This window comes from Fonsecaea multimorphosa (assembly GCF_000836435.1).
Source record: "Fonsecaea multimorphosa CBS 102226 unplaced genomic scaffold supercont1.12, whole genome shotgun sequence".
Taxonomy (NCBI): domain Eukaryota; kingdom Fungi; phylum Ascomycota; class Eurotiomycetes; order Chaetothyriales; family Herpotrichiellaceae; genus Fonsecaea; species Fonsecaea multimorphosa.
Window position 1 is genome coordinate 412618 of NW_015971646.1, and position 25147 is coordinate 437764.

The 25147-nt window shown below is 52.2% G+C and overlaps 10 protein-coding genes across 10 annotated transcripts; 4 read left to right on the forward strand and 6 right to left on the reverse strand.

Moving 5' to 3' along the window:
• Positions 1-1351: 1351 nt before the first annotated feature.
• On the forward strand, positions 1352-2185 carry Z520_06512 (uncharacterized protein; the record flags this gene model as incomplete). The annotated part of the gene is made up of 1 exon (XM_016777012.1): positions 1352-2185. One exon carries the CDS (start codon positions 1352-1354, stop codon positions 2183-2185), a length of 834 nt encoding a protein of 277 aa, XP_016631857.1.
• Positions 2186-2834: 649 nt separating this feature from the next.
• Positions 2835-3905, reverse strand: Z520_06513 (uncharacterized protein; the record flags this gene model as incomplete). Its single annotated transcript, XM_016777013.1, has 1 exon — positions 2835-3905. One exon carries the CDS (start codon positions 3903-3905, stop codon positions 2835-2837), a length of 1071 nt encoding a protein of 356 aa, XP_016631858.1.
• A 991-nt stretch (positions 3906-4896) lies between these two features.
• Positions 4897-6702, reverse strand: Z520_06514 (uncharacterized protein; the record flags this gene model as incomplete). The annotated part of the gene is made up of 1 exon (XM_016777014.1): positions 4897-6702. One exon carries the CDS (start codon positions 6700-6702, stop codon positions 4897-4899), a length of 1806 nt encoding a protein of 601 aa, XP_016631859.1.
• Positions 6703-7197: 495 nt separating this feature from the next.
• On the forward strand, positions 7198-7821 carry Z520_06515 (uncharacterized protein; the record flags this gene model as incomplete). Its single annotated transcript, XM_016777015.1, has 2 exons — positions 7198-7544; positions 7620-7821. The coding sequence occupies 2 exons, from the start codon at positions 7198-7200 to the stop codon at positions 7819-7821; spliced, it is 549 nt and encodes a 182-aa protein (XP_016631860.1).
• Positions 7822-8169: 348 nt separating this feature from the next.
• Z520_06516 (uncharacterized protein) lies at positions 8170-9669 on the reverse strand (the record flags this gene model as incomplete). Its single annotated transcript, XM_016777016.1, has 1 exon — positions 8170-9669. One exon carries the CDS (start codon positions 9667-9669, stop codon positions 8170-8172), a length of 1500 nt encoding a protein of 499 aa, XP_016631861.1.
• A 417-nt stretch (positions 9670-10086) lies between these two features.
• Z520_06517 (uncharacterized protein) lies at positions 10087-11523 on the forward strand (the record flags this gene model as incomplete). Its single annotated transcript, XM_016777017.1, has 1 exon — positions 10087-11523. One exon carries the CDS (start codon positions 10087-10089, stop codon positions 11521-11523), a length of 1437 nt encoding a protein of 478 aa, XP_016631862.1.
• A 154-nt stretch (positions 11524-11677) lies between these two features.
• Z520_06518 (uncharacterized protein) lies at positions 11678-14692 on the reverse strand (the record flags this gene model as incomplete). Its single annotated transcript, XM_016777018.1, has 1 exon — positions 11678-14692. One exon carries the CDS (start codon positions 14690-14692, stop codon positions 11678-11680), a length of 3015 nt encoding a protein of 1004 aa, XP_016631863.1.
• Positions 14693-15612: 920 nt separating this feature from the next.
• On the forward strand, positions 15613-16431 carry Z520_06519 (uncharacterized protein; the record flags this gene model as incomplete). Its single annotated transcript, XM_016777019.1, has 1 exon — positions 15613-16431. One exon carries the CDS (start codon positions 15613-15615, stop codon positions 16429-16431), a length of 819 nt encoding a protein of 272 aa, XP_016631864.1.
• Positions 16432-17777: 1346 nt separating this feature from the next.
• On the reverse strand, positions 17778-19284 carry Z520_06520 (uncharacterized protein; the record flags this gene model as incomplete). Its single annotated transcript, XM_016777020.1, has 2 exons — positions 17778-18666; positions 18812-19284. 2 exons carry the CDS (start codon positions 19282-19284, stop codon positions 17778-17780), a joined length of 1362 nt encoding a protein of 453 aa, XP_016631865.1.
• A 1696-nt stretch (positions 19285-20980) lies between these two features.
• Positions 20981-23706, reverse strand: Z520_06521 (uncharacterized protein; the record flags this gene model as incomplete). The annotated part of the gene is made up of 6 exons (XM_016777021.1): positions 20981-21755; positions 21806-21982; positions 22037-22659; positions 22713-22793; positions 22908-23582; positions 23677-23706. The coding sequence occupies 6 exons, from the start codon at positions 23704-23706 to the stop codon at positions 20981-20983; spliced, it is 2361 nt and encodes a 786-aa protein (XP_016631866.1).
• Between the last annotated feature and the right edge of the window lie 1441 nt (positions 23707-25147).

The following is a 25147-nucleotide window of genomic DNA, read 5'->3' on the forward strand; positions in this document are numbered from 1 at the left end:
TCAAACCTGGCAAGTCAAACCTGGCAAGTCAAACCTGGCAAGTCAAACCTGGCAAGCCAAACCTAGAAAATCGATCCAAAGCTCGTAAATCAATTCAATCCTGCAAACCGAGTCCACTATACAAATCGATCCAACTCTACAACCTAAGTCCGCCCTACAAACTGTGTCACCGCTATATATCGAGTGGACCCTGCAAATTGGCAAAGCTCTATAGTAAGTTGATCAAACTCGATAAGTTGATGGGGCCCTAACATTCATTAAAGTACATACTACTATACATATGTAGTAAGTACAAAAGCTTACAAACCGATTCAGTCGGTACACAGTGCATTCTGAATTTCATTTGAAGAATCAGGATCAAGTTGAGCATAATCCATTTACGGATCGCTCTCAAATTAGATCGGAAGCGGATCGAGGCCGAGTCGGACCGATTTCGACTGATTTCACCTGGTTCGCTGAGGGTTAGAACAGTAAGAACTGGATTGGACGCAAATCAGTTCGAGTCTGTACTACATAGTACTATGGACTGTGTACATATACTATGTACTTATATACATATCGAGTACATGTGAATCCTATATCGAGCCTATGTCGAGCCTATACATATCGAGCCTAAGTATGTCGAGTTTAAGTCGAGCCTACATACATACTACATACATACTACATAGTACTTACTAAGTACTTACCAAGTACTTACCAAGTAGTATGTACTTAGTATATTGAGCTGCTGTCGAGCTGGAATCGAGTTAGAACCTCGGTTCCGGAGCCTACTACTGTAAATTTGAAGCCTGTCGTCGCCAAGGTCTCCAGAAAAAGGTAGGAAAGCCTAAAGACTCGGAATCAGGCAGGTGGTGGGTGTTTTGACACTAAACTGACCATGTCGTGATGAACACCGCACGAAATCCGCTCGAACTTGACTAGCTGGCCTTACTTGACTACATAGTATGTATGTACTACATATAAGTATGTACTAAGTACTAGGTACGAAAACCAAAAATGGGCTAGTGTACATGAGTCATTGTCCACTAGGCCTAATATGGGTTAGCTTTGGTATATCTTGGCGTGCGAAGATTAGTACTATGTAGACTAACTATGTACCTACTCGCTAGGTACTTACTACATAGTATTGTGCATGGAAATGCGTCTGCCTACCATGTACTATATACTAGTACTTACATATTACTACATACATACATACTTAGTACTTAGTAGCTTATGGGTACATTCTAGGTCTCAGGCTGGCTTCGGTACATACATACATCGTATCTACTTTCGAGCCGGGGCGAGGATGCGCCTTGAAGAGGGGAAGGCAATACTTAGTTTAGCAGCAGTCCTTTTCCACCCAGGAATCATGTCCAACGACGACGACGAGACTCCGACTCTTTTCTCGCTCTCATTGAACCGCGATGCTGGTCCTACCATCATCTTCTTGCATGGCCTTTGCTCCAACCACGCCGAATTCAGGAACGTATTCCAACACCCAAGTCTTTTCGACCATCACCTCCTCGCCGTTGACCTCCCAGGCCACTCGCGATCGTCCCACATTCTTCCGTTCAACCTCCCAGACGCAGCCGATCATGTCGCTCGAGTAATACAGCATGAAGCTCGCGATCGTCGTGCTCACGTGGTGGGCTCGTCCGTGGGAGGTTTTGTCGCTCTGGAGCTGGCGAAGCGACATCCCGAGGTCGTCGAAAGCCTGTTCGTCACCGGCGCGGCGCCCTTCGCTGGGTACAGGAGATGGTTCGCCGAGCACCCGACTCTCTTGTACTACCTCGAAGCTCCCATCTCGAAATACAGCCCCAATTGGATCGACAGGGCAATCTGTAGGTGGCTTGGGGTGCGAAAGCCGGACGGTTTGCGGGAGGAGGAGAGGAGGAACTTCAGCAGGCACCTCCTGTCAGACGGGTTCAGAGGCATCGCCCAGTTCGCCGAGAAGGATCTGTGCTCGCTGCGCGTGAGAACTTTGACCGTCGCTGGTCAAGCGCATGACGACGTCGAGGCGACTCGCAGGATGGCCAGATTACTGAGACAAGGGTGCGGTGAGAGCGAGGCCGCCATGATCCGAGGAGGCGTTCACACCTGGCATCTGCAGTTTTCTCGATTGTTCGCAGAGACTGTCAAGGCTTGGATTGACGGGCGCCACCTTCCAGAGGGCGGTATGGTGCTAGTGCTACGAAGTGAGTAGCAGTAGAGATGTGCAGTGGTTTGCTGGAATTGGAGAATAAAAACGTGGAGTAAGGGAAAGAGATGGAAAGGTGAGGGCTAAAACTTGGAGTTTAATCAATGTATTTCAAGTTCGAGTTGTTTCGTGGACGGTGCATTTTATGATCTCTACTGATGTCGGGAAGTGCTACTACCAAGGACTCTCTCGGTCCGTGAGAAATTTCGGGTCATTGAGCGACTCATACATACCTAGGTACATAGTACCACCTACCGAGCGGAGAGTACTATGTACTAAGTATGTACACAGTAGGGAAGGCGACGAGGGCGTCGAGCAGATCCAGGGTTTTAGCAAATGTTGATTGATTCGATGCAAATAGTAACTTCTACGTTCCTCACTGCAAAAACACCGCGTCGGTCCATCTGCACACAACGATGACCACAACGACCATGACAACCACACCCGAGTGTCCCAGACGCCACTCCCTTCCATCAAACCAAGCCTATCCGCGTTGAAAGGTCAATATTCAGTGCGATGCCGTCCATACATTGCAATATGTTCCAGATAAACAAGAACAGGTTTCCCCTAACCCACAAGAGAATCCATCCACGCCCCCAGCAAAAATATCTGTCCACCCTACCAATCGCGGGTGTGCCAGTCCCACTCAACAGCGTCACAGCACGAACGCTAAACATCCCATAACAACAGCGAAGACCCCAGAAACGGTATAGCCCAGTTTATCGGCAGAACCTGTAAACTTAGCATTGCTGGCGCCCGCGCCGGAGGCACCGCTGGGGACAACAGGCGTGATGGGCGGTGAAATAGTGCTATTGTTGCCGGTGCCGTTCGTGTAGGTGTTGCCGCTGTTGATTCCACTGGCCGCAGCTTCAGCGCTGGCGGCGGCACTGGCGGCGGCGCTTGCGCTGGCTTGGGCACCGGATTCGCCGTTACTGGCACCAGCAGCAGAGTTACCATATGAAGCCGAATTCGAAGCCGAATTCGAGCCAGCAACAGGACCGTTAGAGGAAGCCTCAGCATTGGCATTTGAATTGGCGTTGGCGGCAGCATTGGCGTTGGTGCCACCGGAGCCAGTACCTGAAGTCCCGGAAGAACCACTGCCGCCACTGCTTCCACCGGACGAGCCAGCCCCCGCAGTCGCAGCAGCCTCGGCCTGTGCACTAGCTGCTGCACTTGCTGCTGCTTGTGCTTGAGCACCGGCACCGCCGGTGGGTCCAATGACAGGAGTCTGCGTGGCATAAGGACCGGTTGAGCATGGCGTAGTAATAGTCATGGTGGTGGCTCCGCCATTGTTGCAAATATCGCAAGACATAACAGTAGTAGTGAAGCCTTCGGGAATGGAGGCTGGGTTCTTGGTAGATTCGCATGCGCAAGTCTCTGTAATGGTGTAAGTGGCTTGACCGATCGACTGGCCGTTGCTGCAGATCTGGGGGTAGATGGTGAGATACTCGTGGATTTCCTCGACATCGCCGTTCGGAAGGGTGGTGGTGTAAGAGAGGATTTCAGTGCCTGTTGGACCGCTGGGAGGAGGTGTGATCACGGCACCACCCCCGTTGCAGTTGGGACCGGGGCAGAAAGTGACGGTGCTGGACAAGGTGGTGGTTGTGGTCAGGGCAGTCGGACAGACGGAATAGTACACGGTAGTTGCAGCAGTGTCCGCAGGGTCATTGACGACTGTGGTTGTCTGCGCGTTGGCCGCGGCAATCAGGAGTGCCGCCAAAGGCATGTTGGTGCGCGTCGATCGCTTCATTTTTCAGGTCCGGGCAATATGCAGCGTATGATCTTTTCGTTGTAGAATTTGCTTACTACGGTTGAGCCAGGGGAGGAAGTTGAAAATCAATGTTCCAAAGGAGTGACTGGGAGGACAACAAAAGAGACACTGCCAAACGAGCGTGATGAGTCTCGGAGAAAGAAACGAGCCTGTCGAGGAGTAAAAGAAACCAAGAGGGAACTCTGTGCTGTTGCGCATGATATTTACCTTGGGCACAATCACCGTGCGGCGAGGGCAGCATGATCCACATAACGCGGCCTCTGGAATGCAAAACAACCAACTCAACAACAACCCACCTTATTTGCAGAGAAGGAGAGAATGTAGCGCACGTTCCATGACATTTCTCGAGACTTGGCGGTTGAAATTGCCAAATTCTTGCCGTCTGCACATGATATGACTCTGGTTGCCACAAGCACCGGGAGCAGCTGCAGAGGGGGCCTGGAATCATTCAAAGCTCAGAAATGTCCAACTTAACCCACTTCAGATTGTGCAGTCTGGATTCGGTCAATCATTTGAACGGCCACCTTAATAGGACAGACCAGAAATTGAAGGAGAGGGGGCACATGGGAGAGATGTTTCCTATCAATCGACATTTCAAACTCATCGCCCTCACCGAAGAGGACCCAACGAGAAGGAAACTTCCTACAAGGAAAAAAGTTGTTCTCCAGAGCCATCGAGCTTACAAAGAGCTCATGGCAACACGTCGCTGTAGAAAAGAACGAAACGACGGTCGTGGCTGGCTCTGTTGCTTTTTTTGATCTGAAGAGGAGAAAAGAAGAAAGAGATCAAAGGTGAAACTCGACACGAAGAATTTGTAGCGTGGTCCGTGCCAAGACATGGTCACGTGAACCCAGCCTTGTCTCCCTCTCAGCCTCAGTGACTTCCACGAGGCTTCGACTACTGAGCTATTCGACGGTGTCTCCTATCTCCTATGGAGCTCCTGCTCCTAGCTCGACTTCAATGGCACTTCAAACACTATCGCACCATTCCGCCCTTCGCGCAACTTCCTCCACCGTCCCAACCGCATCTCCTTGCCAGTGCCAGCCACGATGCACAGACCCTGACACTCGCCTTCCTTCTTGCCTCCAAATTCGTTGGTGATGAGTTTTCTTCGCTCGAACACTGCCAGAGAATTGACAAAGCCACGCACTGGGCGCTGTGGTGCATGCGCTGATGCAGCCGTCCTATCCTTGGCCGTATTAGTATCCCCGTTCACATGCCCGTTCCTCTGGTCTGACCCCCCATTGACGGCCCCATTTTGCAACTCCGAACCTTCCTCAACCCTTCCCACAGGTCCAAGAGGAGATAGCGCTTTTTTGTCATCGCTCAGTTTCCATGCACGGATCCAACCATCCCAACTCCCGCTCAATACCACATCAGTGCCAGGCACAGCCGCCAAAGCAGTGATAGCCCGGGGGATTGGTCTTCGCCTGTCATCTTTTTTCAATGCCTCGATAACCTTCGGATCTACTTCGGAGGTCACCTCTTCAAATGGAGGCGGCTCTTCCACACCATGTGCAATCTGAATGGTGAAAACAGCCTTTTTTTTGTGAATATTCCATAGACTGATAGTGCCTGCGTCAGAACCTGTCACAAAGTTCTGCGGCGGCAAGGCAACCACGCAATCCAGACTGCCAGCCTGGTACTCATCGTTTTTGGAACTGTCGCCCAGAAACTTGGTGAGAGATTCGTCCACAACCTTCCACCACAAGGCTTTTCGATCTCGAGCGCCAACTGTTACGCACTGATCCACGGACACGGCCGAGACATCGACAATATGGTCTTGATGACCGAACAATGTCTCCACGTACGCAAGACTATCCTCACCAGCCAAGCTGTATGTTTTCAAGGAGCGATCCATGCTTGCACTGAACAGCTGTTGACCAAAGCCGCCTCGACTCGCTGAGTTTGGTGCGAATGCAAGTCCCGTAACTCCATCTCTGTGCGTGGTGAATGTCTTCAATGGCCGCAGGTCTTCTGCTGACCAAATTATAAGTTTCTTGTCCGCTCCCCCCGTGGCCACGAATTTGCCGTCCGGTGAGGCTGCGACAGAAAGAATCCGTGCGGTATGGCCATGCTGCTGAGGCGCTGATGCCCTGATTTTGATGCCTCGAGCATACGCCAGTTGTTCCGGCCGCCGTCGGCGTGAAGCTGTTGATTTTTGCCCGTCTGAGGTGCTCGGTGGTTGAAGTTGCCATTTTATCAGGGTCTTGTCCTTACTCACGGTGTACACATAAGGTTGACAAACTGCAACGCCAGTAGTCGATTCCGTGTCCGCACGAAAAGCAGTGTGAGTAGCATTTGCAAAATCCAGATTCTGGGCAATCAGTCGATACTGTCTGCCTTTTGCCTCGTCAACGTCCTCTTTCAGTCGTTGTGCAATCAAGTCTCTGTCAAGATCTTCGGCATCAAACCCAGTTTCGTCTATCTCTTGCCTGATGTTATCCAAGTATCGTTGTGCAAGCCTGACTCGTCGCTCGGCCGCAGTCTCGTCTTCTTCGGAGGTAGCTTCTGACTGCTCGACATCGCTTTCTGGTTGGATCTCGTCTTCAGACTCGCTCCCAGATATTGATTCGTTTCGCTGTCGATCTTGATCCCGGGGTTGTTTGCCTTTCCGACGAAGGTTGTTGTCTGGCTGCTCTCGTGCTCGGTCCTCACGTTCGACCTCCCGCCTTTTCCTCGCCTTGCCCGGGGCAGGATTTTCTCGTTTTCTCTTCCTCTGTGATGCGGGAAGGGTGAAGAAGGAAGACATCTGGGCGTCTTTGCAGGTTGAATGCCACCAGTGTGGACTAGCAGTCAACTGCGGCGAGATGAATTTCTCCAAAAACTTTTTGAGATGCGGGCAAATCTGCAGTTTCCTAGCGCAGCCTCGTTGGAAAATTCCACTCGCCGCACCTTCCTCTTATAGAAGGGCCAGCCCAGCCTTGTGTCTTCAAGGCAGAGCTTCGCGTGCGTGTTCGAGCAATTGAACTCACACACCCACTTTCAGTCTACGATCAACTCACCGAAAACGACCTACTAGTCCTGAGTATCGCTCTGCAGACACAAAGATCTGAGCAGTGTTCATTCGAGGTCATCTGCCGTTACATACAAGCGATTTTACCACCTCAATAGTCCTAGTCAAAATGTAAGGCCTTGTTCCGTCCGGGCTGCAATCCAGCCAAGTATCTAACAGCAATTCTTTAGGGAAGTTCTCCTCGGTCTCACCGGCCGGGACTTCACCATCATTGCCGCCTCCAAAGCTGCCATGCGCGGCGCCACGATCCTCAAGTCCAGCGACGACAAGACCCGACAACTCAACAAACACACCCTTTTGGCCTTCTCTGGCGAAGCAGGCGACACTGTACAATTCGCAGAGTTCATCCAAGCAAATGTCGCTCTCTACTCTATGCGCAATGAGACGGATCTGGGTCCTTCCGCGGTGGCTAGCTTCGTGAGAGGAGAGTTGGCGCGGAGTTTGAGGAGCAGGAAACCATATACGGTGAACTTGTTACTGGGGGGTGTCGATCCGATTACGAGGGAGCCGAGTCTTTATTGGTTGGATTACCTTGCGAGTAGTGTGAAGGTGCCGTATGCGGCTCATGGATATGCTCAGTGAGTTGTTCCCCAGGAACTTTTGATCGTATGGATAATCCAGGACGACGTGATCGACTGACGGTGGATATGCAGGTATTACTGTCTCTCTATTCTTGACAAACACCACCACCCAGACATCTCCTTCGAACAGGGCATGAAGATTCTGCGCATGTGCACGGACGAACTACAGCGACGTCTACCGATCGATTTCAAGGGAATGACGGTGAAAGTGGTCAAGAAAGACGGCATCGTGGATATGGAGTATGATACTAGTAAACAGGTTCTAGCTGCTTAGAGGTGCAGAAGGGGAGAATCAAAGGGACACTCAATTGATTATGCCTTATGCATAGCGTCGGCGTAGAATGGGTTTTTGTCCAAGTGGCTCGAATGCAGAAAATGGGTTCCATTCATTCAGAGCACACGCATTGTACCACGTTCTACAGTAGAAATGTCTTGGTACCTCTTCAGATACACGTCTCTCCGGTCCGCAGACCAGACCCATCTCCCGGGTTTCCGTACCTGCGATGCTGAAATGGCGGTTGCCCGGAATGTCTATCTTCCCACGCAAATCCCCCCTTTCTTGCTAGACGCCATGCTAGAAGTTGTTCAGACACGTAATGACAGCCGCTGAAACTAAATCTTATCACAAAGAATAGCCCGTTATGCGTCCGACTTGCATCCCCGGATTATACCCTGGTCTTTCGAAAGGTTGCTGGTAGCCGGTCCTTCGCCCTGAAGCGCTGTTCCTAGGTATGTTGCTTCTCTGACGATGGCGATACTGTTGCCTGACAGGGCTGTTTCGTCTCTGGGCCCCCTCCATATTGGACTGATGGTTAGAGTCGTTTCGTCGGGCGCGTTGACTCTGCAAATGCTGTCTCCGTCGAGACGACGGCTGGGGCGGTCGTACATCTGATTCTTCGGACTCGGAGTGACTCTGATCGCCCTCAGTTTCCGAGTGCTGTGTATCGTCATCTTCATCTTCATCCTCGGGTTCTTCATCTCCATCCTCCTCCTGTCCCTCTTCTTCCTCACCCTCATCGTCATCGTCGTCATCGTCGTCACTCACGACACGTCGCCTCGCGATAGCCCGCAATGCTCTTGATCTTTCCAAGTCTGCTGGGGGCGAGGTAGTCTCGTGCTCAGAGGCTTCTGTCATTTCATCGTAGTTTGTCTCTGCGTCGGATGGTCCCCAAACTTCATTTCGCAGACGGTGAATGTAGTCCCCATATCTACCAAAGTGATCATGACCACTGTCTGCAGATGCTTGACTTTCAGCATCCGAGGCATCGTGATTCCGGGCATTGTGGTGCCTTGTATTCTCTGCCCATTGACGGTTGTACATGGTCATTGTGGACTCGCTGTTTGTGTCGTCATTGTCCTCGTCTAAGGAATTGTCGATGAAGTCATCCAAATCATCCTCCTCGCCATAGTCGTCCTCCTCGTCTGTTTCACTTAATGCGGGGGATATCTCGTGATGATGCCAGTTCAAGCTATGTCGACGCCTTAATCCGAAGCCCCATGGATCCTCGATTGCAGCGACCTCCAAGTCAGTCACGCTATCCGAGTCGAAATCGGACTCGAGCGGACCATTCGAATCATACATTTCATGGAAACCACAGTGCGGACATTCACCATCTTCAAGTTCCCAGTGACACTCGGGACACCGGAGGACATTGTCCTCGGGATCTAGAATTCCTTGACCCCAGCGGAGCTGGCCACGTATCGGTCTCACGAAAATACCTTTGAAAAGGCCAGGTCCAGTGCGATCTGCCGCGACCTGAGCTGCCTCCACGTCCTTGGCCAGCTGGTGTTCCTGTAAAGTCTCGTCTTCAGGTAGCAACTCGGCTCGACCAGTTAACATGTGGACCAGATCTCGAAGGATGTAATTAGGAGATGGTTCAGCCGTTATCCTGGCCCGGCAGTCTGGACAGTTTTTCTTGCTCCTCCTCCTCAGCGCCCCACCAAACCAGCTGGCAAGACACGAGTAGCAGTAGGTGTGACCGCACGAGAGGATGAACGGCTCGTACAAGGATCTCATGCAGATCTTGCACACAGAGAGACTGCGTATATCCTCAATATGCTTGAGAGAAGCGGTGAGGAGGGATCCGTTAGTGTCTGCCATCTCGGTTTGTGGCGACGCCATTGTCGTGAGAAGGATTTATGCTGAACTTTGAGCGGCGGCGCTCAACGGGTTTTGTGAAGGTGGGGAAACATGGGTTGGCGCGCGACACGCGTGTAAGGGGCGGCGAGTAAGGGCGGACGGCGGAGAGCGAGCCTCTTTGTAAAGTCGATTTTATGCAATCTGGCAAGAAGGCGTCTGCCAGCGCGTCCTTCAAAACATGCGCATGGTCAGGGTGAGTCGAGAGATGAATCGCACTGCAGTGGCACGAGTTGGCATCTCTGCAGCCTGTGGAACTGGGAAACTCTGATATCAAGGTCTTGGCGGCTGGTGCATCCAGAGAAGGTTTGCCGAGAGAATACCCCAAATCTTGAACTTGTTTGCGGTATTGCTACCTAGAGTCACAAGTTGGCCAGTTTTCTGGTCCTCGATCCTGCGGCCATGTCGAAGCCTATCTCCTTCGGCTTTGGCAAGCCAAAGCCCGCGGGAACCCCCCTCGCCGTAGGGACGGCTCCCCACAAACCCTCCGCCCTTTCGAACAGCCGGCCCTCACGAACCGCTCTCCGCCACGATTCGGACAACGAAGATAAAGAAGAGCCAAGGCACGAGTCAGTCTCTGGCTTCTCGTCCAATGGTGTTATTCTAAGTCAACCCTTACAGGAATCTCAAGTGAAAGTGATAGCGAATGCCGGCAATGCCGACTGGCGCAGGCATGGGCGAAGAAACATACTCCCTGCGGAAGTTCAAGCGCAACAGCAGGACGGTGGTGGCATTGTTATGATAGAGCGAGACGAGGTCAGCACGGCTAGTGGCCTGCAGTTCGTCAAAAAGAACGCGCAGGATAAAGATCAGACGAAGGGCAGTCAACAGCCACAGGAGGAACACCCCACTGAACAGCCCAAGCAGCTGACAGCGGATGAGGAAGCTTTGCAGGCACTGTTAGACGATGGTTCCGGCAAACCAAGGTCGAATGCTGTCATTTCAGTACAAGGAAACAGACCGCTCTCACCCCAAGACGAGACGCAAGACTTCCGAGACGATGTCGCTTCCAGGCCGGATTCAAGCACCCTCGAGGAATACGCCGCCATGCCTGTAGAGGAGTTTGGGATGGCCATGCTAAGAGGCATGGGCCAAAAACGCCGCGCCAATGGAGAGGTTATCGATCTTAATCCAAAAAATGACAGCAGCCCACGAAAACTGCGCAAGCAGGAAGGCTTTCTAGGAATTGGGGCAAAGGCAGCCCCTGGGTCAGATATCGAGTTAGGTGCGTGGGGAAAGGCTGACATGCGGAAGAATACGAAAGGACAAGGGTTCTTCACGCCACTGATGCGCGAGAACAAGGCCACTGGAGAACGCATTTCGGAGGACGAGTTCCAGAAACGAGTGAAAGAGTCGCGGAGTGCTAAACAAGATGAGGATTGGAAACAGCGCAGAGATCGCAATCTGGAGATTAGTGGTCGGGAGCGGCATCGAGACAAGGACCTGCACAGAAACGGAGATGATGACTACCGAGAGCAGATGAATTCATTCTCTCGCTCCAGCTCTTCCAGGCAGGATCGTGACGGACGTGAAGATTCTCGTTCGAGGCGGGACAGAGATGACCGAGACTATGAAAGCTCGCGATCAAGACGTGGTGAAGATAGGTCACAAGATCGAAGGCAAGACGGGGATGGTGGAGGCGACAACGATAGCGGACGCCGAGCCAAACATCGGGACCGCTATCGAGACGAAGACAGGTACGACTCCAGTTCGTCCCACCGAAGTCACAGAGACCGCGACCGGGACAGGGACAGGAATCGGGACAGAGACAAAGACAGAGACCGTGACAGAGATAGGTACAGGGAAAGGGAGAGCGATCGTCGCCACCGAGACAGATAATGTCGACTAGCCTAGGAAAGAAAATGTGGGACGAACAACCACTCGAAGCTTCAATGGACGGAAGAAGTCTGCGCCTCGAGGAACTATGAATGCCCATTTATGATCTTTTTCCCCTCCCATGCACAAGAAGAGGCGTGGTCATCATTCTTGGAAATCATACCATGACAATATCTCCATCCTGCGCCTCGTGCCCGTTGGCGAGTAGTAGCGACCCATTCAGTCCACCCGCAGCCGAGACGCCAGCAACCTCATCCATCTCCCGCAGCGTGTACTCAATCAGGTAGCTTTCGTCGACCAACTCCTCCATCCTCTTGTAATGCCTTTCCGTGTAGACCTCCAACGCTCTCAGGAGCTCCTTCATCCCACCACCCGCTCCGCTCCGCGTTTTCCCTCCTGCTGCTGTCGGCTCCATCCTGCCACTCGCAGCGCCTACTAGCTTCTTGTCCCTGGCCATCTCGACGAACACGTCCTTCGGGTACGAACGCAGCAGGCAATTGAGGATTCTCTGGGCGACGGGGGCTGTGCGGGCATTGGTGTTCCAGTCCCGTACGTGCTCCAGCAATTGCCAGAGTTGTGTCCTGTCCAGGGAGGCGAGGACGTCATCGACCGCCTTGGAGCCCATTATACTGCTGTTGCTGCGGTTATTGTCATCGTCGCCGTCGTGGTGGTCATCCTCGGTCCGCTCCTTCTGGGACTCGGACGAAGTGACCACATCCTCGAACACCCGCAGTAGTCGACCAGGGTGGCCCAGCGCCAAAGACAGGGTAATAGCCTCGCGGTAGTTTTTGCCGAAAATGTGGTTCTGGAGGAGTTGGTCTTGTTCGATCCGCTCGGTCGCGCGTTGGGACGCCAGTAGTGTGGTTTGTAGAGTGGTGTCACGCCAGAATGTCAAGGTTGCGTCGCCGGCGCCTGATATTAGCGAGTAAGGATAGGGCTGTTGAGGTTGTGACTTGTTGCTGTGCTTTTTGCTCGAAGAGGACGGTATACGCGGATACGAGTTTGGCGCGACCAGTGCCCAGACGCGATCGGTGTGGTTGTCGAGAGTCGTCAGGAGATGGTCCGAGTCTGCGGCGGCCGCTGAGTATGGGGACCAAATCTTGACGAGTGTGTCAGAGGATGCGGACGCTATTAAAGGTTGATTATTGGATCGGGCTTGAAAGGGCCGGGCATTATCTTCTCCAGCATCGTCATCATCTTGGGTCTCGGAATCAGTGGTGGGGGGAATCCAGACGACTTTCAACACCGAATTGCTGTGCCCTTCGAACGTTTGAAGACAGGTGTAGGTCGAAAGCGACCACACTTTGACTGTTCGGTCCCCTGATCCACTCACAAGCAGTCCGCGAGCGCCACTTGATCCCCCATCCGGGAGAGAGAGCGGAGGAGTCCCTGCGGGAGAGAAGCGGACAGACCAGACGCCTCGCTTGTGGCCGCGCAGCACCGCCGTCACCGAGCCGTCCTCCAGAGACCACACCTTGATAGTGCGGTCTTGAGACGCTGAAGCAAACAGTGGCGAGATGGGCGACACGTCCATGGCATTGATATCCTTTTCGTGCGCAACTCGAGTGAACAAGGCTTTGGTGCCAGTTTGTGGTTCTGTTGCTGACTGGTCATACTTCAGTTTCCCTGTGTCCCATCGTTTGATCGTCTTGTCTTGTGAACCCGTCAAGAGGAATGCTGGCGGGTGTAGTGCTGGATTCCTCAAAGCTGGGCCATCCGTCGGTGGGCTTCTGGGTAATGCGATGGCCCCCAAGGATTCTGCATGTCCTGCGAAAACGGCAAAGCACTCGTACGAGGATGAAGCAGGGTCTAATCGCCACAACCTTGCGGTATTGTCCTTTGCACCGGTTGCTACCCAGTAGCCTGACCAGTCGACATCCAAGCAGATGATGATGTCTTCATGACCCTCAAGCAACGCAACGTCGTTGCCGAAAGTCTCGACACCTTCTGGGGGCTTGGAGTTTGTTGTTTTCTCAGTATCTTGAATTGAAATCAATCTGAGGCTTTCCGTATTGGTGGCAAGTGCTAGCAGAGTCCTGTCGGGACCGACGCAGGCCATGTCAATGACTTCATCATAATTTCCAGAGATTGTCCGAAGCACCGGTAAAGACCCCAGTGACTCTGACGGTGGGAGACTGCGCAGGGCAGAAACGCTCTGCAACTTCATGGTTTGATCCCGGTGAATAGACAGAACCGCGTCGTCCTCGACCACAGGGATGATGGCTGTGATTGCATCATTTTCGAGCCCTGGTTTCTGCTTGGGAGTGACTTCGCGGCCCATGCTGACGTTCCAGATCCTGACTGCTCCATGTTCTCCTCCAGCGTAGCAGAATCCACCTCCCACAAGAAAACCGGCGGTTTCCAGCACTTCCAGAGCTGGAATGACTCTTTGCTGTTTCCAAGTCCGGCCATCCCAGAGAATGATTGTCCGGTCACGGCTTGCTGATAAAAGCAGTTGTTGCTCTTCGGAATATTCCAGGCTTCGCACGACACTGACGTGAGAGTCGAGGGTAGCGCTGGATTTTCGGGTGGCTAAATCCCATATGCGGATTTTCCCATCTTCTCCTCCAGATGCAAGGTAGATAGATCGAGATGGAGATGGATCGTCGACTTCCATCTGATCATCTCCGCGACTCTTTCGCTTGCGGCTCGTCTTTATATTTGATGGGCCGGTTGACTGTGATTGGAAGAAGTGAAGAGCAGAGACGACACCGCCATGGCCATGAAATGTATGCGAAACATAACCTCCTCTGAGATCCCATACCTTCACCGTGCCCTCGGCACCTCCCGTCGCCAACAATGATCCCGTGGCATCAATAGCCGATGACACCACCGGAGTGGTATGCGGTTTCAAGGTGCGCGTGAGCTCCGCGGTTATCGTGTTTGATCCTTCTAGATGTTTGAGTGAGAATATCCGCAGAGAAAGCGACCGCGAAGCAATGACCAAATGGTATAAATCTGGAGCCAGACACAGACTTGTCACAGCTTCTCCATCCCCTTCGATACGACAGAGCACCTTTCCAGTCTGTACACTGACAATCAAGACGTCCTCATCAACGCAGGTGGCGATGAAGGATCCGCTGGCATTGTGCGACACATCGCCGCCTGTGAAAATCGGCTCGATAGTTTTGGCAGCCTCAAAGGTTGTTTTGTGGTTGATTTTGGTAGCCATGGTCGCCAATTGCTTACATCCTTGAAGTTACACCATGAATCGAAACATTCTCGGGGAACGTGTATTGTGGCGACAGTGGACACATCAATTAATGGGACATCAAGGCTGGGTCTGTTGAGATGCTTTTGAAATTTCATGGGAAAAAAGTTCACAGATCAAACTTCAGCCAATTGCGTGTGGCGAACATTTTAAGGTTTGCGCTAGTGCTCGACTGCTCAGCCTTGTCGCCACAACCTCAGCCTCGTCCAGCCTCGTCCAAGCGTTTCAGCCTGATAGCAATACGTCAGGCAGTTCAAGCAAACATTTTTTCCAGCCAGCCTCATTATCATCACAGCTGGAATGCAAACATAAAGCAAATCAACTATGCTTTGGATATATATATATATCTAGCGGCCTAGGGATCAAAGATCCGTCGGTGTCTGGGGCCGGTGCTGCTAAGCGGCAGAAGGCAAGAGGTCTCCCTGATGGTAAGTCACCGCCAGAGAGAGCCAGACGGTCTTCTAACCTATGGTTCATTGCAGGCGTGCTGAGCTGGAACACAACGCAGGGCAACTCACTGCCCGAACTGCTCTCCGGAGTTCCACAAATGTTCCAAGGGTGACGGGTGATTGTCCCATTCGACGATGCGTGCCTTCAGGCTGTCTGTGGAAAAGACTGTGGGTTGCAAAGGAAGAAGTCCTAACTGATCCGTTGCAAACAAGATGGCCTACTGTTGTAACTTTTCTCCCACGTGATGAGAGCGTGAATGTTCGTCTTCACCAAGAATATTCACTATGGGTCAGGCAGTGATCAATGGGCAGCGTGAATATGCCACGCGCTGGTGCGCCAGCAAGATTTTTATTGTCGCTCAAATATCCTGCCGTATCATTCATTCAGTGCACAGACAAGCTCCTTTCATCTGTTCTACGAAGATCGTTACAATGGCCCAGCCATTGTCCACACAGCATGCCGCTGCCCTCTGCGCCGGGGTTGACGCGGTAATCAGTCACCTTCTCAACACCCTTGAACACGACTTCAGCCTTCAACACCCACGCCTTGCTTACATAGCCGGGGTGAATGCCTACCTGGAGAAGATGCTCGATGTTGATCTTCAAGACGACATCGAGCGTGTGCAATTCGAAAACGCTCTCCGCCTGTGCCTCCCAAGGTCTCCTCAGGGAGAACCATACTCCATGATCATCAAACGCCAGTTTCTCCTCGCTGGTCTCTCCTCCGACATCCTCCTTTACAACGCCCACTGGGCGCAACAGTATCAGGCCCGAAATCTTGCCGACCCCGCCCCAACCGCATCCCTTGGTATCATGTCTACCAAGTCATCTATCCCAGAGACTCGAAACGCCCTAATGAGCTACCGTCAGAGGGTGTACGCTGAGGCAACCAGAGATGCTTCTGAAGGAGAGGAAAGGCATCATTTTGTTACTGGACAAGAGATGGTGATGCAGACAGACGTCTGCATCAATAAGTGGATTGAGTTTGTGGAGGCATCTGGAGGCAACGCGTGGGAAGACACAGCAGGGGTCAACGAAGATGTCGACAATGATCAGGAGGAAGGTACAGAGCACACCAACAATTCTGCCAACAGCGATGTCGACGATGAGGACGTCGCATCCCAGGACCGTAACTGGGAGAGAAGGGCCAATGGACGCTATCATTGCACCATTTGTGTCAGCCATGGGGGCATCGTACACTGGAGCTCCCTCAAGCGCCACATGGCAGAGAAGCACGGGCTCGATATGTGAAGGATCTGGTGAACAAATGAGGGGTCTGAAGGATTGAAGACGAGGAGCTGCCATGGCCACAACACCGTCAACACCAACGTCCACGATGAGGTCGCCGTCTTCTAGGACTGCAATTAGGAGGAAGGGTCAATGGACGCTTTTACTGCACGGTCTGCATCAGCCATGGGGGCATTGTACACTGGAGGCGCTCAGCCAGATAAGCAAAGTGGGCGAGGCTTTATCCCACATTGCCCGCCACATCTACTACTGGGTCAACTACACCTAGGTACCGCCCGACAACGCGTCGGGCGACAGAGCGTCCACTGACATACTCGAACTCATCGCGCGTGGCTATATGGCCCCCGTCTATCTTCCTCCCTCGAACCCCCATCCTACGGTCGCATCCCCCAGTCAGGCCCACGTGGCACGGGTCAGAGAGATGGACTCCCTCAAGCGTCACATGGAAGAGAAGCACCATCTCGACATCTAAAGGTCGGGTGAACAAATGAGCTTCTGAAGGATTGAACACGAGGAGCTGTCATGCCCATAACACCGTCAACACTGACGTCGAAGATGGGGTCGCCGCCTTTCAAGACCGCGATTGGGAGGAACAAGATGATGGTCGCTACTACTGCACCACCTGCATCGGGCATGGGGGCATTGTACACTGGAGCTCACTCAAGTGCCACATGCAAGGAAAAGCACGGGCTCAATATCTGATGGATCGGGTGGGCAAATGGGGATTCTGAAGGAGATCGAAGACGAGAAACTGTCACGGCGATGACACCATGTTGATACCAGTGGCATACCCAGGTTTTTCATTCCAGTCTTGTCTTCTTGCCCAGTACCCTTGGTAGATGTTCATCCCTTACTAACCCGTCAACATGGAATGAAACCGCTCTCGACCTGCAAGAAACTGCCCGTCATCCAAGTGGCAGCGTCACCGGCCAGCCTTTGCAACATCTTCTGGTGTTCAGAGATGCAGCCAGGGGCCTTGTTGGAAACGCATTTCGTTCGTTTCATTTTTCTCTGGAAAGGGTCTGACCATCGCCGTGGGCCGGAAAGCCTGGGCAGACCGCATTCACATGGATTTGATGAGGGAGCATGGTTTACAGCTACTTGACAAGTGAGGTTGGACACACTGCTCCTCTGGTGACACGAGGCAGAACAGCATCATGTCCTAGGAGTATGCGGCTGTGCTCAGGGGCTGCCGCTACACTGAATTTCAAGACCGAAACTATCGAATGCATCTTTGTATGGACATTAGAGAGCACACCCATCTTAGAGGGAGGTCTATTGAATTTCTTGTCGTCGAGAGTACCCGGATTCACTCCTCGTACCCGTCTCTTCTCCCAGGACAGGGGTGTTTATAACGCCTTGGCCAGCGCAGACACATCAGCGACGCCCTTGAGCGCCAACGCCGCATCGCTGGCCTTCTTGGCCCCCTCGGCGCCCAGCACGGGGGTGACCTGGTCGATGAATTTGTCCTGCAATTGCGCCTCCGTCATGGGCACCTCGAGGCTGCCGATGGCGTGCTTGACGTGTTTCGTGAGCGTCGTGCCGTTGTCCAACTCGACGACAATCTCGGCCTCGTCGGCGCCCAGGCCCGCGTCCGCTGTGGCGTCGATCCTGTCGCGGACTGACACGATCTCGGTGCTCGTGACCACCTTGTCCTCGTACTGCGCGGGGCCGGCCTTTCCCAGCACCAACCCCACCGCGCCGCCGTGGTAGACGCTGAACTTGGCCTGCAGGCCGTCCTGGGGCGTCTTCTTGCCCGTCAGCTCCAGCACCAGCGGGTGGACTCTGCATTTGACACTGGTGATCTGCGTGGCCGCGAGCCCCCGCTGTGCCATGTCGCGGTGCAGCTGGATGCAAGCGTCGATGATCGGGTGCACGACGATGCCGCAGGGGAAGGGCTTGAACGAGTTCTTGGCCGTCTCCCACACGGTGCCCAGCGTTGCCATCACATCGTCCAGTTGGTTACTTGCGCTCACCACGTTCACCCAGCCGCGCTTCGCCTCCAGGGCCTGCGTGGACGATGTGTACCCCTTGGACGCGAGCACCGCGGCCATGAGCCCGTTCTGCGCCGACCGCCCCACGTGGAACGACTTTGTGTCGGAGCCGAACATCTCGCGCAGCCCCGTCACCTGTGTGGCGGCGATGCCGATGGCGTGCGCCATCTGCTCGGTCGTGAGGTTGAGCAGTTTGCCGACCGCGACGGCGGCGCCGATCGAGCCGGTCGTCGAGGTGATGTGCCTGTAGCAAAGGCGGTCGGTCAGTTTTGGAGCTTCCTTTCTCAATTGCTGTCGACATGATTTCCGACAAGTTCTTTTTCTATAAGAAAAGCGAAGAGGAAGAAGAAGAAGAAGAAGAAGAAGAAGAAGAAGAAAAAAGAGCTAACCAGCCGATGTCATAATGCTTAGGCCACACAGCCAACCCGACTTTACACTCTGCCTCGATGCCGGCCACCAGGGCGAGAACGAACTCGTCCCCGCCGACGGGTTTGCCCAACGCCTCGGCCTGCGCAAGCAGTGCACTCGCCACGGGCCCCGTGGGGTGGATGATGGTCTCGAGATGCGTGTCGTCGTAGTCGTGGACGTGCGAGGCAATCCCGTTGATCAGGGCCGCGTGCGACGCATCCGCCTTGCCGCTGTCCACGGCGCCCGTGTGCGCGTGACCCAGGATGGTCGAGGTGGGCTTGCCAAAGAAAGGCGCCAGGGCCGTCAGCGCCGTCGTGGTGGTCGGGTGATGCGAGCCGCCCAGCGCGCAGCCCGTCCAGTTGTAGAAGCTACGCACCGCTGCCTGGGTGACGGACGCGGGCAGGTCGCTGAGTTGGAGAGACGTGGTCCACGCCGCGAGGCGAAGGGTTGCCATCGCCAGGTGTTGTAGTGGTTCCTTTCTTCCTCCCAAGTTTCTGTCCTTATGGGGATCCCTGGAGATCTCTCTCACAAATACCCACTATCCGTCTTTTTCTGCTTCTGATCTGTGCGCCCGCGCAGTTTGTTTTGTAAACAATATCATGAAAAAGATGTCAATTCAATCATTCAGTCAGCCAGCCAACTATACGTCACGTATATCATATATATCCTCCGTACACCTGTCCTCACCGGCAAATGATCCATTGAGTTTTCAGTAGGCTTTCCCCACGGGCATTGTCCGCTCCGCTGCAACGGTGATGCTGGAGGTGGATGTGGATGAACGTTTGTACGGCGTCATTAGCCGGTCGCCGCTCAATCGGTGATGCCCCTCATGGGGACCTGGGGCCGATATCGCAAGAGTACGCACCACTAACACCACTATTATTATTACTCGGTACTTCCCCAACAGTGGTACAATCCTCGTGGGGAGGCGGCAATGAGTGGGGGGAGAGAGACAGACACACACAGGGACTTAGCTTGAGAGGATACACCTCTACACGGCTGATGGCTGATGGCTAAGTCTTCTCTGGGTAAGTAATAGCCACCTATGCTTTCACAGACGCCAACATGGATGAACGTGAGACTTGAGGATTTAACCCAATAACCACTGATCATGGAGCAGGAAGACAGAAGGTAAAGGACAGGTACTCGATGACTCCTCCAGAATTACTTTTACCGGCCAGGCCTGACTATTTACCTGAGCAAATCCAAGTACAACTCTTACCACGCACGTATATATATAATATGCTCCGAACTGTGCTTCATCCCTTACCTTTTTCGTTCACGAAAGGGAGCGAGGCCGCTCTACTCGGGCACGTAACGGATGCCCGGCCGAGCACGGGAGAGCCTCGTGGGAGCCACGGCGGAATACATACGGAGGAGCGCGCCCGAGTACTGGACGAGCCGTAGGGAGCTCGTCTAATACCCGTTCTCGGAAGCTAGTTCGGGCTTTGGGGGCCCTTTAGGCCTCGACTAGCTATGAGCATAATTACCATTATACTCAGCGGCGAGTCTTGACCTCTCCAAAGTGCGTTTCCGTTTCTGGACCTGAGCAACTCGCCACTTGACCTGAGCCCTGACTAAGCAAATTTCTGAGGTGCGGCTGCGCGATCCTGAGCAGGGCTTGATCGAGGCTGGAGTGTGGGAGTTCAGCACGCCTTTCGAGGCGGCAGGACTTGACGCAGAGGGCAGGAGGATGATGAACGAATTCTAGACACAGAACAGGCAGAGAAGAAGCAGACTTTAAATGCAAAGTTGCCATCCTCCAGCAATGTAATGGAATTCAATACCCAAAAGGAGCCTCAAGGTCACAGGTTAATGCTAGTGATCGTTGGCGAGGATTTGGGAGCAATCGCCATGGTCATGGCGTCGATAGCCAAGGCATCCGACGGGGTTTCGCAGCAGAGTTGAAAGCCGTCGCTGTAATCAAACGCACCTCAATCTTTAGAGACGGTCCAGCTCAATGCTCAGATTGCATGCTGCGTCGCTCGCAAGCCGTTTTAGTCCGAGTACACATTGGCCCTTGTACAAATTTGGAACTTGATATATCATGCTCCAGACCAGCAGGACGTTGGCTTTTATCTCCCTCGAGATCTGCCCTGCTCTTGACTCATATGTGCCGACTGAAATCCTGTAATCACCCACTTGGGCCGTCACGGCCAATCGGGGTATGTATAGAGCATGTTCTGCAGTCGCTCAATACCCGAATCCGGCCCGTCCGTCATAAAGTCCTCGAAAGAGAAGCCCAGACTGGAGGCGGCCTGGTCAAAGGCGTCATCCGTGAGCATGGTGGATAGCTCCGTGCTGCCCGTTCCAGCTCCCCCCGGTGCCAGCAAGCTGTTCGAGCCTGTGGATGAAGCTGGCCAGATGGAGGGATCGGCAATGGCGTGACCGGGCAAATCTGCATCCCCAGCGCGTTGGGACCTTTCCACGGTGCTGCTCGTTTGCCCAACCACCAAGTCGTCCATTGGGCGCGGGTTGGGCGACCCGTGACTTTCGACTGGTGACGACACAGGATCTGGTGGGTTGTCGTATTTCGTGGGGAATCGACCACGCGACAGAAAGAAATCCAATGTTTGGCTCATCTGGATGTACTTCTGTGGGTCAGAGGTCACAATATCGATGCCGCCCCCTCTCTTTGCAGGAGCCGACATCCCAAGAATGCGGTCAAACTCTTTGTGCCCTGTTGCATTGTTTTCGGATCTGGTTTGTGCCGTTGACGGCGAAGTTACGTCCTCTAAATCCATGTGACCTACTAGTTTCGACATATTGTTGAGAGCCCTATCTGTACCTTCGTATCTCAACTGAAGCGCTCGGAGAAAATCTTGGTAGATATTGGTTCCAGGGCTGCGGATGGTTTTTTGCTTGTTTGTATGGCTGCTCAGATCCAGGTTGTAGCATATTGAGGGCAGGGCTAGGAAAGCCACCCTGAAGTGGGCGTTAGTGCAATTCACTTTAGGGAGCATCTCAAAACCTACATACTAACGGGAGAGTAAGTTATCATGCCGGCATCTATAATCGCCCGCAAGCTCCGCGCAATGCCGCGTAGGGCATCCTGAAGTTCGTTTTTTGTCTGTAGTCGTTCAAAGTTGTATTGCGCAGGCTTGTTCAGTGTAAGCATGATACGATAATTGCACAAAGCGGCTTTTGCAGAACTGGAGCGCGATTAGTTCTTAAGTGTCGGTGGCACATAAAGGATTCTGTCTTACTGGAAGTAGATGGTGAGAAGATTCGTGTAGAGAGTGACAACACCAAAGATTTTGTCGTGTTGGTCATGTGGCCCGATGTTGCTGGCTACTCCGTCATACCATTCATTCAGCTCCTCTGTATAGGTGTAAATGCGCTTCAGAAGATCAAGACGATCTCCAGATGCTTGGGCGCCATTAGCGGGATACAACATCTGAAGGATGTTGGTGAGGACAGCACAGAGTTTGCATAGGGCCGACAGAGATTGTAGTAGCTTCATCTTGGCTGGGACGCTGCGCACGAATGATCGGCCGATTTCGCTCTTCAAGTCGTCTTCTGTCAACGGTGGCCATACTTCGTCGAAACATGACGACAAAATAGATATGGGCCTGCGAAGCCCCAGTGACATAGTTCTTTCTCGGATTATACAACTCCACCAGACCCGTTTTAGCTGATTGTGTCTCGCGAAGTCTGGACCTGCATACGCAGAGTATCGATCTGCGCCGTCCATTTTGGCAAGCTGAGTGGCTATGCGCAGCCAGTAGGTATTGATCTGTGGCTGGTTGAGTGGTACGTGGAATGTCATCAGTAATGCCCCTTGAGCTTTCGCCAGGTCGCTTCTCTCAGTATCGAAATCATACAAGGCCTATGAAGACATAAGTCATGTGAGCGAATGAGGAGGGACAACTTATAACCTACCTTGACGCGGCGATAGTAGACCGAGCGTGCCTCGCGTACACTCCGGAAGCCTAGATCCTGAATCGTCGACAAGGATACAAACTTTGGTCCAAATCAGCACCTTCTTTGAGCACGACCCTACGAAATACGAATACTGGCACAGACTCAGAAGAATGAATCATAACGCAGGGTAGGTGGGAATAGGCAGAGACTCACGCTGCACGCTCCTAGCATCATTGCTTGAAAGACAAACAAAGAAACGCGAGCAGTGTGGTGAGAACCCGATTGACTGCTCAGATATGTCTCCCAGAAATTTCCCTCATCGATCATTGGTAAATGTGGATGGAGATAAAGAAAGTATGCCTGAACGAGTTCATCAAGGCAATTCTGCTGAGGTAGTTGGAAACAGCCAATGTGATCGAGATACTCGAAATCTTCAGTCGGTATCCGGGAGACGAAATCAGTGTCCAGGAAGGGGTAGGCCGCCGCAATTATACATTCTCTCGAATTCGATGGTCTTTCGAAGTTTTGTACTGCATCAGTCCCATGGTTAGGCGTTTGCGGAGAGCTTGTTGAATCCTCAGAAGCCAAATATCTAGCTTGAAACGTCGGAAGTTGAGGGATGTCGGCTTGTGGAGTGGCGGCTGATGGCGGAATATCCCTCATACATGCCATGTTCGGCGCTGTTGGAAGTGCTTCATCCGACGTCGGCTCTGGAAGAAGCTGCCATCTCTCTTCCCCTAAGTGACCGAACTGTGATGATCCTTCGAGCACGCGGACACTCAATGATCCCGCAGGTCGTTGCTGTCCACTGCCTACATTTACTTCATCTTGGAGCGTGTTTCCATTCTGCGTAGCAAAACCATCGTGGTGCAGACCTTGGTTGCTGAGCTGCACAGGGTGTGGCGACGTTTCGCTTGATATCCGACTATATGTGATCAAAATCCCAGAGTCATTATGCACATGGAAGGGGAAAATAACTCACTGCTTTCTCGATCTCCTTGGAATAGCGCATGGCTGTATGTCAACCTTGCAGTTCGTACAAGGCACTCCGGTCTGTGTGACATCGCAGCGGACCTTTCGAATGCGGCAGTTAAGACAAGCTCTAGAGCTCCGTTTCCGTCTTTGAACGGGAGAGGTGATATTCGAAGCACTCCAGCCAGGTTCGCCACTACCCGTGTCCTGAATCGATGCCATCAGGACGATAATCCTGCACTCGGGTCTCCGTAAGAGGATAGCAGCATCGCAGCTGGGCAGTTGCTGCGCGCTCTGATGTATGCTTCCTTGGAAACACTCGAGGGTCAAGTCCAAAAAGAGATGGATATGACTCGTTCGTATGCCAAGTCAGAATCCCGAGTTTGCGGAGACTGGAGAAGCCTGGTCAAGTAGGGCATGCAGCGGTGGGTGGCGGATGCTTGAATGGTTCGACCCCTCAACCTTAAGGAGCATGGTTTACGTGTAACATTATCCCCAGACTGTTGCCCTAACCCTATTGGGAAGGTTAGCCGATCCGACCTACATTAGGCAGGTTAGGCGAGTAACACTACGGCACTTATTACCACCTAGTCTCTCCACCTTCGATAGTTACTAGTTAGACAATCAATTAATTCAGTTAATTCTATAGGTTATGAGCGCCTTTTATTACTTACGTAAAGCGTTTATAGAGGTTATTAAGTCTTGAGAATCGCGGATCTTCGAGATAGTAACTCTACCTTAGTTAGTTATAGCTATAGCGCCGCTATAAGTTTAGCCACTCCTCCGTCGCTCGCTTAATACCCGCGAGGTCCCTTAAGAAGTAGCCCGGTTAGTAGGTTAAGACTAACGTTTCCTAGCTTATTTAAGGTATTAATTAGCTAGTAATTAGCTATTAGTAATTAAGCACTTATTAGGCTATTAAAAAGCTTAAAAATCGTTAGCTATTACTACGGTTTTAGTAGCGCCACTACCCTACTATTAGGCCCGTATTTCTCTCTATCTATACCTCGCTTATCCCTTATCTCGTACGATAGTTAGCTACTAGCTAAAGAGGTGGATTTTAAGAGATAGGAATATAAATAAACGCACTAAAAGATAGGGGAGAATTACTAAAATAATAAAAATAGTAGGAAGCTAATCCTATAAGGAAAATCGAACTATTCGATATAGATTTCTTTATACTATATAGCTCTACGCTTAGAGGAGTACTATACTATCGCTATTATAAAGGATAAAGTCGAGGACCTTAAGAGCTTAGATTTAGAGATATAATTACTTATAATATCTATCTAGTTATCCTTAAGATATTCTCGACCTAAAGATAGTTTTTCTACGGATATCCTTACTACTAATAAGGACCTCTAGCTAGGTAAAGAAATATCTAAGTTTAAGAAGTAGTAGATATAAGATAAGAAGACTAAAAGAGTTATCTATAATCTCTATATACCGTATATCTAACCGTTAATTATTAATAAAAAGAC